Source organism: Schistocerca gregaria, chromosome 1 (assembly GCF_023897955.1).
Source record: "Schistocerca gregaria isolate iqSchGreg1 chromosome 1, iqSchGreg1.2, whole genome shotgun sequence".
Classification (NCBI taxonomy): domain Eukaryota; kingdom Metazoa; phylum Arthropoda; class Insecta; order Orthoptera; family Acrididae; genus Schistocerca; species Schistocerca gregaria.
The window spans coordinates 263605799-263626312 of NC_064920.1; the positions used below are offsets into that span (position 1 = coordinate 263605799).

Here is a 20514-nt window from a genome sequence, read left to right on the forward strand (position 1 = left end):
ACTCCTGGAAATTGAAATAAGAACACCGTGAATTCATTGTCCCATAAAGGGGAAACTTTATTGACACATTCCTGGGGTCAGATACATCACATGATCACACTGACAGAACCACAGGCACATAGACACAGGCAACAGAGCATGCACAATGTCGGCACTAGTACAGTGTATATCCACCTTTCGCAGCAATGCAAGTTGCTATTCTCCCATGGAGACGATCGTAGAGATGCTGGATGTAGTCCTGTGGAACGGCTTGCCATGCAATTTCCACCTGGCGCCTCAGTTGGACCAGCGTTCGTGCTGGACGTGCAGACCGCGTGAGACGACGCTTCAACCAGTCCCAAACATGCTCAATGGGGGACAGATCCGGAGATCTTGCTGGCCAGAGTAGTTGACTTACACCTTCTAGAGCACGTTGGGTGGCACGGGATACATGCGGACGTGCATTGTCCTGTTGGAACAGCAAGTTCCCTTGCCGGTCTAGGAATGGTAGAACGATGGGTTCGATGACGGTTTGGATGTACCGTGCACTATTCAGTGTCCCCTCGACGATCACCAGAGGTGTACGGCCAGTGTAGGAGATCGCTCCCCACACCATGATGCCGGGTGTTGGCCCTGTGTGCCTCGGTCGTATGCAGTCCTGATTGTGGCGCTCACCTGCACGGCGCCAAACACGCATACGACCATCATTGGTACCAAGGCAGAAGCGATTCTCATCGCTGAAGACGACACGTCTCCATTCGTCCCTCCATTCACGCCTGTCGCGACACCACTGGAGGCGGGCTGCACGATGTTGGGGCGTGAGCGGAAGACGGCCTAACGGTGTGCGGGGCCGTAGCCCAGCTTCATGGAGACGGTTGCAAATGGTCCTCGCCGATACCCCAGGAGCAACAGTGTCCCTAATTTGCTGGGAAGTGGCGGTGCGGTCCCCTACGGCACTGCGTAGGATCCTACGGTCTTGGCGTGCATCCGTGCGTCGCTGCGGTCCGGTCCCAGGTCGACGGGCACGTGCACCTTCCGCCGACCACTGGCGACAACATCGATGTACTGTGGAGACCTCACGCCCCACGTGTTGAGCAATTCGGCGGTACGTCAACCCGGCGTCCCGCATGCCCACTATACGCCCTCGCTCAAAGTCCGTCAACTGCACATTCGGTTCACGTCCACGCTGTCGCGGCATGCTACCAGTGTTAAAGACTGCGATGGAGCTCCGTATGCCACGGCAAACTGGCTGACACTGACGGCGGCAGTGCACAAATGCTGCGCAGGTAGCGCCATTCGACGGCCAACACCGCGGTTCCTAGTGTGTCCGCTGTGCCGTGCGTGTGATCATTGCTTGTACAGCCCTCTCGCAGTGTCCGGAGCAAGTATGATGGGTCTGACAGACCGGTGTCAATGTGTTCTTTTTTCCATTTCCAGGAGTGTAGTTCGTCGCACTCACACATTATACATCCGCTGTAAGAACAATTTCATGCATTTACATTTTTGGTGTCCCACAATATTGGTTGGCTAAATATTATGACCATACGTTGCGTACAACTTCCACAGATATTGTTTATTATGTAGTCAAGACTACGTAATGAAGCCGAAATCGTGGATAAAGCTGAAATGTTGTTTGTTTATTAACACTTCTCTTTTCACTAATTAAATATGAAATATGAATCGGGATTGGAGGTGATGATGCTATCCTCCTTTTTTATTATTTTAGGTCCTCTTAATTAATATCTGGTAGTTAATAAGCGAACTATTTTTAATGCTGTCACGTTGTTTGTATCAGTTACCACCCAAGGATAAGATTCTATTAATGTTCCGCGCATACGCGTTTCACCATTTTATAAAATGCAGAATTACGTAAACTAAAATCAGAGCTCGAACAGAAAGGTTTAGTTGTTCGTTTTTCCCGCTCGCTGTTCGGGAGTGGAATAGTAGAGAGATAGTATGATTGTGGTTCGATGATCCCTCTGCCAAGCACTTAAATGTGAATTGCAGAGTAGTCATGTAGATGTAGATGTAGATAGCTTTCGGTTGCGCAGAACTTCCGTGGGTTCCACAACCATAATAGTTTCCCAAGAGTATTTTTCCCAGCTAACACAAAGTTTGAATTATGTTGTCGGATTAATTTTTACTCCATCCGACAATAACCGTCTCTGATCACTTCATCACATTTAATGTATTTTAAACGTGCTTGAAGAGTCTTTAAATAATCTCCTTAACGAATTTCGCAGTCGCGTACCACTTTTTCATCGACTAGCCCGATCGCGATAACTGAAGGCAGAGAGCTCAATAATGTGTTACATGTTCTTTTATATGTATTAAAATACAAACGCGCCCCTATATCATTCTGTCCCGCTAGGTCTTTGCTACTTTGCTTTTTATTACTTTTCATTATATTGCTTCTTAGTAATACTGTGCCGTTATAAAGTTTCGTATTACTTTCCCCTTTTTAATTCTTCCAAAATAGTCTATTTATCCCCATTTTAATCAATATGATGCTAATTGACACTCCTGCCCGCAAAGTACAGTTATATGCCTTAAAAGCAGTAATAACGATGGATATATACAATTGTGCCCACCACGTCTTTCATGCGACGTCCGTTACAATTTTACCCTTTAAACATTCTTCATTCTCCGTTGGCTGTCGATCGTGTGTTGTCCTTCGGTGGGCAAAAGAGAAAAAAGGAAACAGAATAGTTGACATAGTTTACGCACTTATCGCATGCACTTCGGAAAGAAACTAATGTCACACTAGTTCCTTGCCTTAATGCCTGCGCTCATATAACCGCATCATTATGTTATGTGTACACCACAGCAACGCGCGAAAATTAAAACATTTTCATCGCCCCTGCTCAGAAGTATTGCGCCACTGCATATTTGCAAACGTTTGAGTCCTGGTGTATGGAGAGGGAGGGAGCGAACGGCAGGCTTAGGTTCAACGACTGCAGGGAACGAAACAATAAGCCTCATTAAATTTTAAAAATAATAATTTTGCTGTAAAATAAACAGAAAAAATAACAAAAATAGAAGCCGTCTCTTCAAAAATGCAACGCTTTGCTCGACTGTGAAATAAAAATCATCTGCTAGGTAGCACTCAGTACCTCCATCCTGTGCATTGTAGTGTGTTTCGATATTCCTTTGTGTGATGTCCACAAGGTGGTTGAAACTTGCTGGTAAATACTGTGCTAGTCTTTGACGTTTGGTATCACCCAGTCTGTGAAGAGAGTTTCTGATGATGCAGTGCAGGTCTCTACTGGTTTCATCCATAATCAAACAGGTTCACGTTAGCAGGTATCACAGGCAGTTCGGTTGGTTCCTTGCTCCTGGACGGTCAGTGTGCTCGTGCTTTATGATTCTAGCAATGGATAGAATGTGGGATGATTCTGAACCTATAATGCATAGTCCTTAACTACACTGGAGAATTATGAGGGGCGTCAGACATGATACCAGCGCAAAACGTGACTGCCCCACCTCCGAGCTGAGTCTGTGCATTGATTCTTGGCCACCTCCACCCTCTTCTACAAAAACATCAGACATAACGCAAATCCGTGCACTCCTCAGTGAAGACATCGAAAATGATCCAGGTTCCATTTCAGGCGTACCCTTGTCCGCTTTGAGCAACAGGGGACAGGGAAATTTGTACTGATTTTCGTAACGGACGCACGGAAGCTAAACTGAACGTGAGGAGATTAAATCAGTTGATCCAAAGATTTCTACAATTACTGCTTGTTATCAACTCACAGGTGCCGAAAAAGTACGAAATCAAGTATAATAACTTTTCTCTCTCAAAGTAGTGGTATTACTTTGGTACGTAATTCGGTTACGTAATTTTCGAGTAAGGCACTTCGTAAGCTTTCAGACTTTTTTCGAATTCATTTGGTATGGATTCGCCGACAAACTTTGACCAAGAATTTATCAAATATAAGTTTTTTGTCGAGGACTATTTTCTTTATGAATTATCATAGAGAAGGGAGACGGGTTTGGGAAGTACAGCTTACTGATCTTTCTACTCCTAACTTATAATATTACAAAAATGTCACCGTTCGCTATTTACAGTAGAATTTGGAGGAGAAGTATCTGCAATTTACGTTGACTGTATTCCCCTCTCCTATCCTTTAAAAAAATAACTTCAATACATTAACTACAATGTAAGACCATTCATACTTTCTCTTGCAACGTACTTTAATTTAACAGTTGCCGTTATTAAAACAGTTTTCAAAAATATGCATCAGGTAAACTTCTCGACTATTACTTTTCAGTTCTCCTTAAAAAGTACAAATGTATATTACGAACTTTAAGTGAGAACATGACTATTACTGATATCAAATAAAACAACAGGTTTACTGTTACCAGTCACTATTTATCTCCACGACTCATTTTGAAGGTATGAACTGCCTTCGTCAGGTGAATATGTGGATGCAAATGAAATGTTGCGACTTTGGAGGAATCTGTGGCACTATCTCACTTCCTTTGTAAGTTTCTAGTCCAAAAAAAGATTTAACTTTTATTAGCTGCTGATTTTAAAAGTATAGATGTAATTATATAGCCAGAGTTATGAGGAGGTTTCTTTACCAACCTTGTACCTACACAGAACATCAATTTTAGGTTAACATGTTCCACGTATGGTTTACGTCGTTGTATGGAACCACGCACACCACGAATTCTACAGATCTAACTAAGTTCTAATAATAGTTACATTTTTACATCATTCTAGGAGGCAAAAACGTATACAATCCAGGCAACAACCAACAACCAGGAACAAATTCTTTAAACACCCGAGACCAAGATGTTACGAGATTGCGTCTGTTGTGTGCAAGTGGCGATGCGACCTCCCGCAGTACGGCGCTGTCTGCGGGGTTGCCTGCTCAGCATACGTAAGCAATATAGCGACATTATGCAGTAGTTTCCGTCAGACGGTCGGGGGGGCACCAACTTTGCCAAAGGGCACCAACTTGACCGAAGTACCTTAGGACGTCAGTCCCGTGTACTGAACTAGAGACTGATAGAATCCTTCCTCTCACAGCGTATTTTGGGGGTCTCACTGCCCAGCTACAGTTGGTTGTCTACGAGTACTATAAGAGTTGACAACGAGAGTCACTTGGGAGTTCTGCAGTGGTCTACGAGTTGCGGCGGGGAGGGATTCGTTCGTACCTCGTACTGATCTTATTAAATGTCCACCTACCTCAGTACGGCTTCCGTTCGACGTCCCTTCACTTTGCAATCGTAGGTACTTACTAGGTCTGGTCGGGGTGGCCGAGCGGTTCTAGGCGCTACGGTCTCGAACCGCGCGACCGCTACGGTCGCAGGTACGAATCCTGCGTCGGGCATGGATGTGTGTGATGTCCTTAGGTTGGTTACATTTAAGTAGTTCTAAGCTATAGAGTACTGTTGACCTCAGATTTTTAGTCCCACAGTGCTCAGAACAATTTCAACCATTTGACTTCTGAAAAAAAAAAAAAAAAAAAAGACAGCGTTGAAGAAAACACCGCGTAATACCTACCATCCAGAGGCCGTGTAACTCTGGCTGCGAAACAGTCCCTGCAAGTTCAATTACCGGCCGGGGTGGACGATCGGTTCTACGCGCTACAGCCTGGAACCGCGCGACCGATGACCTTAGAAGTTAAGTCCCATAGTGCTCAGAGCCATTTGAACCAAGTTCAACTTTTCTTATATTTCGGGCGGTGGTATAACGTACTTCGATTTTAATAGTGTCCGAAAATTTCAAGACATGGCTTTTTATTGCTTAGGCAGCAATTGGAAGTGGCTATCAATTCCACATTTAGTGAGATACTACTCTATCATTCTCAGTTCACAGTTAAACCAACAAATTTCACACGCAAAAGCAGCCAGAAATCGATTTCCAGTCCGACCCGATAGAATACGCAAACTAACAATCACTGATCTGCTACTGTAATTGAGTTTCACTTTCGGTCTTATCAGTGGTTCTCTATAATACAAGTGCTCGCCAAGTAGTCCATAATGAACAAAGAATTTGCCGTGAGGAGTTTTCACTAAAGGCCGAAATCTCTCACTCTCATGACTTTCCAACAAATCAATCCAGAAATGTCCCGCTTTCATCAAAATGTGCGTAACTGAAACAGCTTTAGTCACGAATCGTACTAAACGCGGGGAACTCAATATTCCTTCATATTATACATAACGCGTACCGTGATATCTAACATGACTTTAATCGTCCGCTAGCTAGCGAGCGACTATCTCGATGCTAGTCCACTCTCTGCATATCTAACTTTCAGTATGCGGGAACCTCTTAATACTGATTGGCTGATCAGTTTGACAGACCAATCAGAATGATCCTTCTAGACCATTCTCGTGGCAAAACTTGCATAAGCCAAACACTCTTCAGAAAGTTATTTACGTCAGTCCAAAATGCAAATATTAATATAATGTTTAGCAAAAAAGATCGAATTGAAAAAATAGTCTTGAAATAATTTAGAAACCGATTACACTTCTAGCTGATATTCTGGCTGCTCTTTTACAAAAGTACGCACAACTCGACATACGTAATCAGCAACGTGGGTACAATACATCATTCCCACGGTTCAATTTCGACAAGTTTTACAGAAAAATATATTGAATTTTAACGTATGTCCTACATACACACTCTCATTCACTCCCGTTTATCCGTTTATTCACACAACATAATAACCAGATATTATTTTTTCGTGTATTTTATACTACGAAATGCAAAGTTACTAAAGTTTCTGAAAAGAAAAAATCCCATTAAATTATCTTATATCCTGACAATTCTGCTAATGATTTCAAATGATAACAAAGGACCAACTGTTATTATTCCTAACAAAATTTGAGAAACTGAGTGTCGGTTTTATGACTTAAGTAATTTTTTTGATCTCTGAAACTATAAATAAGGCTGTGACCGAACTGTTCTAGGCGCTTCAGTCCTGAACCGCGCACCTGCTACGGTCGCAGGTTCGAATCCTGCCTCGGGAATGGATGTGTGTGATGTCCTTAGGTTAGTTAGGTGTAAGTCTAGGGGACTGAAGACCTCAGGTTTTACGTCCTTTAGGGCTTAGAGCCTTTTTTTTTTTTTTTTTTTTTTTTAGAAAAAGTCAAAATTTCCATGAGTTCTACTGAACAATAAAAACTAGTATACCATGTTTGAAACGAATTGGATAATATTTACTATAGTTTATTATTTAGATTCGTAGGGGGTATGAATAGACCTTCTTACTAGATGACACAGTAGATCGTTCTCACGCTGTCTCGCAGCGACAGCTGTGTTATGAGTCATCGCTAAGACACAATTCTGCGGCCTCCTTTCAGCCACCGGCTCCACGTCTGCGTATCGTACTGCAATAAATGTTATCCCATAATAATCTGCTACGTTACAGTGTGTCTACATACTGGACGATATCGTACAAGCTAGCACATCTCGAATGAACTTGGAATCTGGGACAAGCTAACTGTTTAGTTTAGATCTTTGTGACCGAGAGACTTTTGCTTTGATACCATGCAGAAAAGTTAGAATTGTATTTGCACTGTTTGTAATAAATGTTGTGACATAGATTCGTTCTATCCTTCATAGTTGTTAGCTACAATGATAAACGAAGACAAGAACTCTGCGTGCACAATACAGAATTTGGCGACAGTTGTCTCACGATTAACCAACTGTGTCGTAAAGAAGGAAGAAACAAAATTCAACAAACCAAATCAACGCAGGTGTTGTAACAGCGCCTACAAACAACCCTTGGCGCACGGTAATAGGGTATTTTAGGCTGCTAACATGTTTTTTCCTCCCTTAAAAACGAAAAAGAAAATCAACAATTTGAAGGCCCCCTAAAACGCTTCATTCGAGTCATGTGTTGCCTGTAAAGTCACTGTCTAGCTCGCTGCTCGTACTGCCATAATGCTAGTTTAGTGACGTCTTACTTTTTAATCTACGTTTTGGAAAATCGTCTACAAATTTTGTGTAGTATCACAGTGTACAAATACATACAGGGTGTAGAAAAACTGTGTTACGAAATTTTAACCCTGGATAGCTCATGCCAGTAGGAATCAAAATTAGTAATGTTGTGTAGGTAGACACCGCACACCGTAAACTACGGAAACTTGGCGACACGCGCTCCGATTGGCCGTGGGACTGCCCTGTCGCCGGATGGTCTGGACAACGCACGACCGCGAATGCTTTGTCTGCTGGAGATTGCGATGTATCCAAGGCGGCCGGCACGCCCGTTCGTAGTGCCCCAGCCTTCCACTCCGGGGGCGAATCCGCCGTGGACCCGACACATCCACTGCAGTTTCATGATGTACCGGGAACAAATCCATCAAAAGCTGTTAGTCTCCTACGAATTATGTCGGCACCGGAAGGGCCTTTTTTGTAGCTAGGACATTGCTTACGTAAAGCAGGTGCTCGAACTGGCGACCCTCCGACGCGACACAAGCATGGTAACGTCGAACGGTGTTACGCCGAACTCTTTCAAAGATTCCTGGCATTGCCCTGACGTGATTGGCGGAATGCTGAATGCGATCCATTAATTTCTCTTCAGTTCTAGGTGGTTCTCATTCGGGTGGGTGAACTAGAACACTGAAGAATCCCGACAGGAAAAAGTCCGGTGGCGTGAGGCCTGGTGAACGCGGAGGGCATGGCTTACGAGAATCTCTGCCAAATACCCGGCCGTCGATGAGTTCATTTAAATATCAGCGCACAGCACGACGGTTATGTGCGGACGCCCCAACATGCTGTAACCACATGCATAGCCGTATGTCCAGGGGAATGTTTTCCAGCAGGCTGGGTAGAGTTTCTTGCAAAAAGTGAAGCCCTGGTAAATCGAGGAGGTAGACGGACTGGCCAAATCAGATGGTCACCCACAATGCCTATCGAAACGTTGACCAAAAATCGTTTCTGGTGTCCGTGGACACACTTGACGTGAGGATTTCTGCTTACCCAGTAATGAACGTTTAGAGTGTTGTAAAGGCCATCCCGATGAAAGGTGCACTTGTCGGTAAACGACACAATGGCGGAGAAGTCGGCATCTCGTGCAACACGTTGCAGAAACCACCGGCATACTCTAGCCTGTGTTCATAGTCCGCCACAGAATCAGATCTTGAACAGGCTGGAAACTAAATAGATGCTGGCCGTCATCCCTCAGACCCTCCCAGAATAACCGATGAGTGACCCGCATGTCCTGTCCAACCGCTCGATTACTTGTCGTAGGTGCTTCCTCGAAGCGCTCGAGAACGGCCTCTTCAAATGCAGCTTTCCGTCGTGGTCGAGGCCGCCCACCATCATCCTTCACCATGATATCCCGCTAACGGGCCTGGTTCCCCCCAGTCGTCGGTGAATTGCTGTAAACGTTTGCGGGTGTGTGTGGCGTCTTGCTGGGTACCGTTCCTCGTACAACCGTCGAGCTTCATGCGCTTTACCGTCGGTTGGTTCATAAACAAAAGCCACATCTCTCTCTGTCCTTCAACAAATGGTTCAACTGGCTATGAGCACTATGGGACTTAACATCTGAGGTCATCAGTCCCCTAGAACTTAGAACTACTTAAACCTAACTAACCTAAGGACATCACACACATCCATGTCCGAGGCAGGATTCGAGTCTGCGACCGTAGCGGTGGCGCGGTTCCAGACTGAAGCGCCTAGAACCGCTCTTCCACTCCGGTCGGTCGTTGTCCTTCAGACGAATACTGTGCCGCCATGCTTACTGTACGACTAAATCACAGTTGACTTGTGTGTGTGCGCTCCGGAGCGAAGCTTAGGTGTGAATTCGTTTGACGTGGAGACAAAAAGCAAGACCTATTCGATACGTGTGTGTATCACGTTTGGGCAGTGATGGGGCGAGGGACGATTGCATGTGTGAACCGACAACCATAACGCTGCTCGTCAACCGACGAACGGCAACAGGGCAATCCCACGGCCAATCAGAGGGCGCGGCGCCAAATTTCCGTACTTTAAAAATTGGTTCCTACTGGCATCAGCTAACCAGAGTTAAAATTTCGTGAGGCAATTTTTCCCCACCCAGTATACAAAAACAGCTGAAAAATTGTTTTTGAATGTTCAGGAGTATGAGAATATTCGTAAAATGTGGTTGCACTCTACCGGCAAATTGCCACCGCTTCCATGCACAAGTTCATAAGTTAATTAAAAATGTGTTTACGTTAGAGATATGCTTTCTCTCTGTTACAAGGAAGGACAGCGCTATTCAGCGAAATAAAACTCGCTGTGAAAATTGTCGTTATATCCAATATCAGGCTCGTAATTTTATTTGTCAATTGACCCGACAATCCTCTCATATTCAGAAGTACAACACTTCACCACACCGATGAGAAACAAGTTATTACTGTGTATTCCTTGCTGTTTACTTGCGCTTACGATTGCAATTGCTGTTCACACACGTCACGTTCAAAAAGATATTTTGTAGTTAATGTGACCACACACGTTTTACTTTATGAGAAACTAAGTTCTTTTTATCTTCGTATTTTCCAGCTATGACCCTTATTGTTCAAATTTTTGTAGTTTAGTTATCTTACATAAAGATGGAGTAAGTCTGCTTCAGACAATGACGTTAGTTTACACTCACGAACATCGCAGCCCGTAAGTTCTTGTTAGGTGCATGTTGTACACGCTTTATTTCTCTCCGTACAGAAAACGTCATCTTCCTAAACCTCGTTGTGCTGTGGGTGTATGACGGTATCTACACTACTAGCAATGCTTTTCAAAAATGCGAATTGTTTGTTCGGGTAGCAAATGTATTTATCCTCTGATGTCCATTTCATAGATTAAGATTAATGTGAAGCTATATATAACACATTATACCATCGAAAAAACTGCTACAATAAGTTCTCCTTGCTAAGGCTATTTTTGTATTTCGTGTGAAATATCTAATGATAAATGACAATTCCTGGAGTCGAATATGTGACGTCTGGCCCCGCTGATAGATACACTATCCACTATGGCAGAAAGCGCCTGCTAGGATGTGTGTGTCTACCGAATTTCTTGCGTTTCAGCACCAAGATTTGGCAAGAATAATTTGTTTGTTCTTTGGGTTCTAGCTCAGGACTGGTAGTCTACAATCTAGTTAGAATATACGAAACAATTTGCAAAAGTTCTCTCATTCTTTAGTTTCGAACGAGTTTAATGATGTTGCAGGGAGCAGGGAAGAGAATTTCCACTGTTGCACATATCGCCGCTCTATACGAATGGAGCAAAAACGGATCAACTTTCACAAGGTTTCCACTATTAGTGGTTACAATCTTCCTATCTATTGTTAGTTAAAAGTTTAACTGCCTTTTCCAGAGGCTAAACCGTACGCAGAAACAGTATGCAAAATTCTTGTAACTTCCGCGAACACACATGTAACACACGTGTAGCTTCGTCTTACTCCTAGTCGGTGACGTCACCAGAGCTTCAGTCAATAAGAACGTTTTGGATCACGTAATCGAATCTTGATATTCGACGATTTTTAAGCTTTAATTACATAAAAGTAACAAGTATTTTGTTAGAATATTGACTGTAAATGCTATTTGAAAGCACAGCCTTCTAATACCTACGATGTTTTTCGGCTATTTGTACATCTCAAGAGACAATCGTTATCACGGCACTCTGTTAGCTCGAAGGGGACTGATGACCTCAGATGTTAAGTCCCATAGTGCTTAGAGCCATTTGAACCATTTTGTTGGCTTGGCTGGGCTTACACTACTTGGCTCACGACCTTCGTACATTAGCTACACTCTACCATTTTAAGGGAACTGTCACTTAACTGCCAGAACAGGGAATGCTCGCTGACTTCGAGCATTCAGAGAGCACCAGCCAGAGTACAACAGGAGTGCTGCGTCCCCATAGACTGTACGTCAGCGAAGACAGTTACAGCAGCTCCGCCCTGTGGGGCGCTACGAGTAGAGTCGCTGACTTGCTACACCTCATTACTCATAAGGGCCATCTATAAGGTTCTGGGATTTAATAACAAATACAATGTACACAGCTGCTCAACTAAAAACCTTTGCTGTTGAATCGCGCAACTGTAGCAAATATATATATGTGTGTGTGTGTGTCCCTATGTTATTCAATCTGTATATTGAGCAAGCAGTAAAGGAAACAAAAGAAAAATTCGGAGTAGGAATTAAAATCCATGGAGAAGAAATAAAAACTTTGAGGTTCGCCGATGACATTGCAATTCTGTCAGAGACAGCAAAGGACTTGGAAGAACAGTTGAACGGAATGGACTGTGTCTTCAAAAGGAGGACATAAGATGAATATCAACAAAAGCAAAAACAGGATAATGGAATGCAGTCGAAATAAGTCGGGCGATGCTGAGGGAATTAGATTAGGAAATGAGACCCTTAAAGTAGTAAACGAGTTTTGCTCTTTGTGGAGCAAAATAACTGATGATGGTCGAAGCAGAGAGGATTTAAAATGTATACCGGCAATGGCAAGGAAAGCGTTTCTGAAGAAGAGAAATTTGTTAACATCGAGTATAGATTTTTAAGTGTCAGGAAGTCGTTTCTGAAAGTATTTGTTTGGAGTGTAGCCATTAGTTTAGACAAGAAGAGAATAGGAGCTTTAGAAATGTGGTGCTACAGAAGAATGCTGAAGATTAGATGGGTAGGTACTGAATATAATTGGGGAGAAGAGAAATTTCTGGCACACCTTTACTAGAAGCAGGGATCGGTTGGTAGGACATATTCTGAGGCATCAAGGGATCACCAATTTAGTACTGGAGGCCAGCGTGGAGGGTAAAAATCGTAGAGGGAGTCCAAGAGGTGAATACACTGAACAGATTCAGAAGGATGTAGGTTCCAGTAGGTACTGAGAAATGAAGAAGCTTGCACAGAGGAAAGAGTAGCAGTCTCTGGACTGAAGACCACAAAAACAACAACAACAACAACAACAACACAGCATTTTGATGAAGAACTCTCTGGACAGATTCTGTAAGAGCCGAAATGATATATATGGACCGGATGTCTGGTGTGTATGTGTAATGAAGGACGAAATTAAAAAAAAAAAAACAGTTTCGCGTATTTCCCAACCCAAACTGTCATCTCTGTGCCCTGTGCTCAACGGATTCATTTAACACTCTGTATATAATAGTTGCACATTGTCATCCTGAAATAAATACATGGAAGTCATGTAAATTGGATTTTTATTGCTATGAGCATCACCCATTTAAATCTACTTTAGTGTATCACACGTCCGACCGAATCCCTTTCTAATTATACAAGGTGTTTAAGTTAACTATCAGACTAGTATTTTAACACAATTAAACCATTGACTTGCGGTAGAAAATCAGAAGTCTCAGCTTCTAATAATTTCTTCCTTGAAAATTAACTAAACCACGAATTGACAGTTAAGAGGAATCCACAACGCTGTACGACCAAAGTATTGGAAGAGCCACATCTAGATACTGTGGAACGTCACTCAAATCTGATGCTGCGTCTACGCATCTGCACTTCTCGAGGTCCCAGCAACAACTGTCTTTGCGAACCCTTCCTCTGCAGACATGTTCGCACAACTTTGGTTGAGTTATCTAGTCAGGAGCCGGCAGCTTCTTGTACCTTACTCAAATCTTTAGTATTAATTTTATATCAGCTGTATGTAGAATAAGGAAAATATCACCCTAGGTGATATTCTGCAACATAGGCTCTCTTTGTCTATTTTCTGCATTAAAGAGCACATCCACAATTAAGTGCTGGCCTGCGATTTGTTCATGTTGTATTACGGTGGTTAACACCGTAGTTTTGGCGGCAAGAGAGGTTGCTCCGTAGCAAGCCAATACATGTGTCTCAAAGGGGACGCATCGGTTCTTTTGCAGCCCTTTCGAATTACCATCCACGCTACTGGGGGTGATTTTCACCTACCACTGCTTGTCACGTCGGACATGTGTAATGCACAGGGATTGGACAAAAATATGCAAACACCATGAGAAAGAAACGCATGAACGGAACTACAGATGCTATCCAAGCTTGTAGGTTGCGCCTGCAGGGAAAGCATAAAAGCATCTACCTCTAAGTCACAACGTGAACAAAAGTGTAGGTTGAGTGGTCGTGAAGGACCGTTATTAAAGAGGATTGTAACGAAAAATATGAGGACCACTGCAAAAGCCACCGATCAAGTAAATGCTCGCACTCTCGAACACTGTCAGCACCGAAACAAGACGTACGGAGCTCCGTAATCAGGGAACTGAGGGCGAGCTGTAATTCCAAAACCAGTCATCAGTGACGAAAATACCAGTAAGTAGATAATTTGACACCGAAGGCTTAAAACCTTGACTATGAAGCAATTATGCAAAAATGTCATTTCATCTGATTTTTCTTGTTTCACAGTGTTTCCATCTTCTGGTCGAGTTTACGTCACAAGAGTGAAATGTTGTCGATTTTGGCAGATCAGATTCGTCGCATGCTACAGTTTTGGTTCCCTAATGGTAATGCTGTGTTCCAACACTACACTGCTCCGGATCACACAGCTAGGAGCATTCAGGACTGGATTTGTGAGCACAAGATAAGTTGTTGCATCGCTTGCGGGCACCACAGTCAGCAGATGTAAATATTATTGATCCTTCGTGGTCAACTTTGCAGAGAACGGTGCAAGACCGCTATTTACCTTGGTTATCATTATCTGAACTATTATACAGAATTAATGATATAAGATTTGCTTGAAAATATACAGGTTCCGTATTTATCTATTCCGAGACGACTGGAAACTGTTTAGAATGGCAGCGGCTTTCCTGCACCATATTAAATATGGTAATATGTTTTTGGTGTTTCAAAATTTTTGCTCACACCTGTGTAGTTTTGAGTGAGCGACATACGGTACACCAAGAGCCTTAACCTACAGTCCTGACAGGTTGCACTGACTACGAATGCTAAAGAAAAATGCAATCTTGGCAAAGTTTCTAACATTTTTGGAAAGTGTCAACGAACACGACTTCTGGAAACAATTTAAGCGTTGACAGCACACTTACTTGGACGTCCGTTGAAACGATATACAGACAACAGTGCCCTATGATTATTAGCTGTCTTATACTAACTGACGTCAAACTTACAACACCAAGTAGCACCCAATATGAAGATGGATCTTGTGAAAAAACGGATCCCATACGTTTTTCCATTCGCTTTGTGTGTGTGTGTGTGTGTGCGTGTGTGTGTGTGTGTGTGTGTGTGTGTGGGTGGGTGGGTGGGTGGGTGGGGAGGGAGGAGACGTACAAATTAAGAAAAACATTTCGCTCATGCAAACCTTTATTAACGTGGTTAATAGGAGTAACACTTTCCCTATTAATTCCTACGGTTTCGTCGTCAGATACAACAGCCGACTTCGTGCCAGCCGCTGTCACACTTGTTCCAGAAGTTTGTTGACACCCGAACCAAATGTGTTTCTTCATCATAACATTCCTCAAGATGAAGTCTGAACGTACAGTGGAAACATTTATCACTGCCAACAACGTCTGATGTGTACATTTACGTAAGCATCACATCTGTCTCTGTTGATTGTTTTTGGCAAACTGTAACATAGAGGAGTTTTGAGTCCTCCCTCGGTCATGGGTGTGTGTGTTTGTCCTTAGGATAATTTAGGTTAAGTAGTGTGTAAGCCTAGGGACTGATGGCCTTAGCAGTTAAGTCCCATAAGATTTGACACATTTTTTTTTTGTAACATAGTATCGTGTTTCTACGGGGCTCCATTGGCTGTAACAAAGATGTTCACAGGCACTACGCTTGACTCTCGCAGCAAATTATCTGCAACAGCTTAGTGTGTTCAAAGCTACTTCTGAAACTTATTTTTCAGAGACATTGTCATTTAGATATAAGTCCATCCTCTGAGAACTACTTAGATACAACTTTTAAGTTATAATAAAACATTATTCACTATTTCTACATATGATGGTGTGGTTTTTATCATTATTATTATCGTCTACCATTGCTGCAAGTTACCCCCACATCTGGTGTGTTCTCATACCTATCATTAAGAGGGACCACCGTATGTGCTACACCACTGTTGTCTACATAACCCACAGTTCTCACTGCAGAGAAATGAAGACGCGGCATCTGTTGCATTTCAGAGAAAGCCCGGGGCAGCGAGGAGAAACTGCTACATGGGGGTGTCTTCGTAGTAGACTCCATCCCTCGCATGGCCACTGGAAAGGTCAGCAGGGGGCAACTGCGGCACTCTCTCCTGGAGAGGGTCAAAGGAAGGGCCTAAGCACATTCTCACGAATAGCAACTGACGTCTTCTGCGCTTCACTGCAGTCTCACAGGGCAACGATTACTATGCACAGCAACTTCCGTATGGCTTTGGTCTACATAATAACTCACTTGGTATCTCATGTGCATCTTTGTTAACTGGTGTAGTATTACTTCTGTAATAAATTGAATTAGCTTTACTTTAATAAGCACTCAGTCAAAATGAATTAATATCAATCACGAGACAAGCTGTCAAATGTAGTTCTCCCGTACGAAAAAAATGTGCAAAATATTTAATAATATATGTTAGTTCTAACAGTTAGCAGATCAACCGAGTGATCTTGAACAACATTCCGAGTTGCAGTCTGTCAGCGTTGAAGGGAACAGGTTTTATTTTTCCACGCTTCTTTCTCTTTTAGATTATCTTATGGACGAAATGTTTGCTACTTTGCAGTTATCTAGGTTATTGTGTAAAAGTTGGTCAGATGTTTCCCACACTAGCAGGGGTCTGGTGCTAAAAGTGATCTAGAAGCTATGTGGGACAGCCTAGACCGTGTGTGTGTGATGGGGGGGGGGGGGGGCGTGTGTGTGTGTGTGTGTGTGTGTGTGTGTGTGTGTGTGTGTGTGTGTGTGTGTGTGTGTGTGTGTGTGCGGGTGGGTGGGTGCAGAGGGAGGGGGGTGCATGGTGGAATATGTCAGTTTTCTTTCTACTGCCATGCGATGGATTCGTTATGTGTTTGGTAAATATGTGATTTACCCAAACATAAATTTTGTGGTAACTTTATTCAAAGGAATTGCTTGTATAAGTCTGTAAATAAGTGCATTATGTGTCTAACGTAGTTAAAATCTATTTCCGGTGTGCAGCGTGCTAATATTGCAAAGAAAAACCGCAAATGAATTATGACTTCTTCTCTTGTACGTCATTGCTCTTTTGATTGGTTTGATACTTTCCCCCACCGTTTGTGTTAATCTTTTTTAAACTGTATGTACCTGCCAGATCCTCTATAATGTCAGGAACATATTCTAATCGTTGAATATACCTTCCATTTTACCCGGCGATCCATTCAAGCGATATGTTAACTATTGCTGCATGCAGCACGAGTAAACCCTATCTTTAGTAACCATTCTATGTTACCGAAATTGTGAAGGAAATTAAATAAAAATAATAAACTTTCACGAAAGTATCGGTATTACGTGCTTTGCGACGGGTTATGACAGGTATGTTAGTCCTGTTTGTACACTACAGTGAACTTTATCTGTGAACGATTTGTTGCCCAGACGACGCAACGTTAAGACATAGTACCATAGGAATCTAACTAGTGTCAAGGCAGGTGGAAAGGAAAGACTACCTACTCAAGGATTTACAGTACGTTCAACCGGTAAGTGGGATTTGTTCAAGTATCAGACATGCTGGCTTAACGTCGACATTTATAGAAATCTTTGTCATGGACAGTCGTTCCTAGGACAGTGACTGCAGCAGGTAAAAGTTAGTAGCGAAATACGTCAGAACGTTTCTCCACAAATTACTGCCTCAAGGGACGACCATTAGCCCGCTGGAACAGGCTTTCACGCACTTCCACATCTACACCTACATGACTGCTCTCACATTTATACTTCAGTGCTTCCCAGACTGTTCATCGATTCAAACTATTTCTCTATTGTTCCACTCTGAAAAAGTGTGCAGTAATGGCGAATACTTAAATCGTGCCGTGTGATTTCTCTTACCATATGTATTACGATGATCATTTCTTCCTATCTAAATTCCAGAGGAGAAAGCTGGTGAGTGAATTCTTGAAAAGATCTCACTGCAAAGTAGGACGCCAGTGTTTTCACGATCGACACATCAACTCAGGTATCATATCCACGACACCCTCTCCTATTTCGTGATAATACAAAACGAGCTACATTTCTTTGCAGTTATTCAGTATCCTTCGTCAATTGTACGCGAATAATGTACTTTGGCTGTTTGGACTCCAGGCTATTTTGTTTGCAGTGTACCTTCTGGCCCACTATTTAGCGTCACATGATTAAGGCTACTGACTTCTCGATGGGTCAACTTAGCAATGAGATCACAAGCCAAGATCCCTCCCTCCCCACCGTCACCTCAGCCTCTCCACTCCCCCTCCCACCCACTCCTCCTCTCCATATCTGTCTAGCTCATCAGGGCGTAATATTAAACTAAAACAATCAAAATCGCATTAAAAAACCGCACCCCCTCGCCCCTCTCCAGCCAATCACAGCATACTATTACACAAATCTTCGAAAACATGAAAGAACAATAAACGCCGCCTTTACGGTCGTACTGCTAGTCTTCATCAACAAATGGATGCACTGGTACTACGTTCAAAGTGCGATAGATGTGCTACAGCGTAACACCAAACAATCTCAAATTAATTGTTTTTAGCAACTGTGATTCTTGTTTATTGACACAATATTGTTATCAACGCTGCAAGATGAGTTTTATTTCAAATACTACGCCCCAAAACTTCAAAAGCTCTAAACAGAATCAACTGCTGCTTTAAGCTTGTGATCGCCAATATATCGTGGCGTTGATGGTTCAGTCTGAGAGACAACGGAGCCTCAACCTTTTTATTTACCACACCTATAATGTTTGTCAAATGTTATATTTTCCTTACAAGTCTAAAATGTCAGGAAGGATACGTCACCAGTACAAAAAACTGCAGTGTTTACATCAAGTACCACAATATTATTTTCCGCATGCTCACGTATTCGTCAAATTATAGGCTAAAAGATAACTGTCAGCTGGAAAAGAAGTACTCAAATCTTATTTCCATGCCTAAATAGTTAAAAAATTACTGTTGACATTAGAAATGAGGTCTAAGGCTTCGATACCGTAGAACTAACCTGACCAGGCTTATAACTACACAAAATTTGTGTTAGCTAAGCAAGCAAGGACACAGAAAAATAGACAACCTGTTTTACTGCACGCCTACTCTTGATATAAATCACAATGCACCTTTAAGTAAAATGTTTCGCACCTAAATTGTTCTCAAGCACCATTTTAATAGGAACACGGATAATGCATCATGTTAAATAGCAGGAAAATATAATCGACGATAGTAATTGCCAATTACAGTTATAGGTTTCTTTATTTATTTGCGATATGCTCTATTACAATATCTGAAATACTACGAATACATGTGTGTATTTTGTGTGCAATATTTGTGTTGAATGATGTTGATGGCGAGAGAAGGGGGAGGGTCTAACCATGTGCCGGCACAAAGCCTACTCGCTCACGAGTAGCAGCGAAGGGGCCGCCAAGTTTAGCTCCCCAACAGACGAACGTCATCAACAGTGTCACATGTCCTCACCCATGAGACACTGCAGAGAGGTTAGGTGTTTAAACCGGGACACTGTGAGAAAGACTAGTGATCAGGTACTTTACACCACTACCTCGTCCCCCAATGCCACTTCCGCCACACAATCATGCTGTCTTACCCAGCTGTTCTTATTACAGAGGTCAGCCATCCTTCTGATCGAACACGCTGAACTACTGTGCCGGCGTCCTCGGCCACGGAGGCAGGTTGTAAGTAATGGGTTATGGGGGTTGTTATTGTGCCAATAAACAACTTGCCAGTATTTTAATATCAAATACAGAAAGTTTAGATGCGGAAATATTAATTTGAAAACTAACTGCATTTGTAAAGTGTATGAAATATTACAAACTTCGAGAAGTAATACAATTTTATTTCGCTCGAATATTTGTTTCGATCTGCTATTATACTTGCATATTATGAGCAGCATGCAAGCTGTGTGTGTGTGTGTGTGTGTGTGTGTGTGTGTGTGTGTGTGTGTGTGTGTGTGTGTGTGTGTGTTTGTGTTTCCGTCACGTGGTTATTTTAGACGATGGTGTTAGTTAGAAATCGATTTTAGGAAACAGTCTACTGCCATTTAAAAAGCCTTGGCACAGTATCCCAACTGGTGAATATTGTCACATTTGTCGAAAGTTGTACACAGCCTCTACTACACCTGAGCCATTTGCAATAAAAGCTATAACTGTGATTATGCTAATTGCATCATATCTAAATGGTTCCAAAGCACCATATTAGGAGGAACAGAGATAAAATATAATCTATGATATTCATTGACGATGTGCATGGATACAGAACAGGAAAATAGCGACACCTATTGACTTCATGTGAACTTGTTTGTAATACCCGCATTCAATGCAGTTTCATCTATTGACCGTACCACGAATATAGTAAAACCACCCCATGTCCACAAAGCCAAATGAATTGGAAAGATCGCAAACATGCCAACTAGCTACGTTTTATTGTTATGATTACATTTTGTTGTTGTAACAATTACTTAAGGCTTATATTATTAGATGAGTGAATTTTATGAGAGAAA

The 20514-nt window shown here is 42.5% G+C and overlaps 1 protein-coding gene across 2 annotated transcripts in view; it reads left to right on the forward strand.

The window, feature by feature from the left end:
- The window catches only part of LOC126339944 (uncharacterized), an 86726-nt gene extending 70302 nt beyond the window's left edge, over positions 1-16424 (forward strand). Inside the window, exon 8 of one of the 2 annotated variants that reach the window (XM_050001674.1) lies at positions 16023-16424. In XM_050001674.1, coding sequence (XP_049857631.1) covers positions 16023-16162 — 140 coding nt within the window. In that variant the 3' untranslated portion in view covers positions 16163-16424. The remainder of the gene's footprint in view (positions 1-16022) is intronic. The other variant, XM_050001675.1, reaches the window with a different exon arrangement.
- Positions 16425-20514: the final 4090 nt, after the last annotated feature.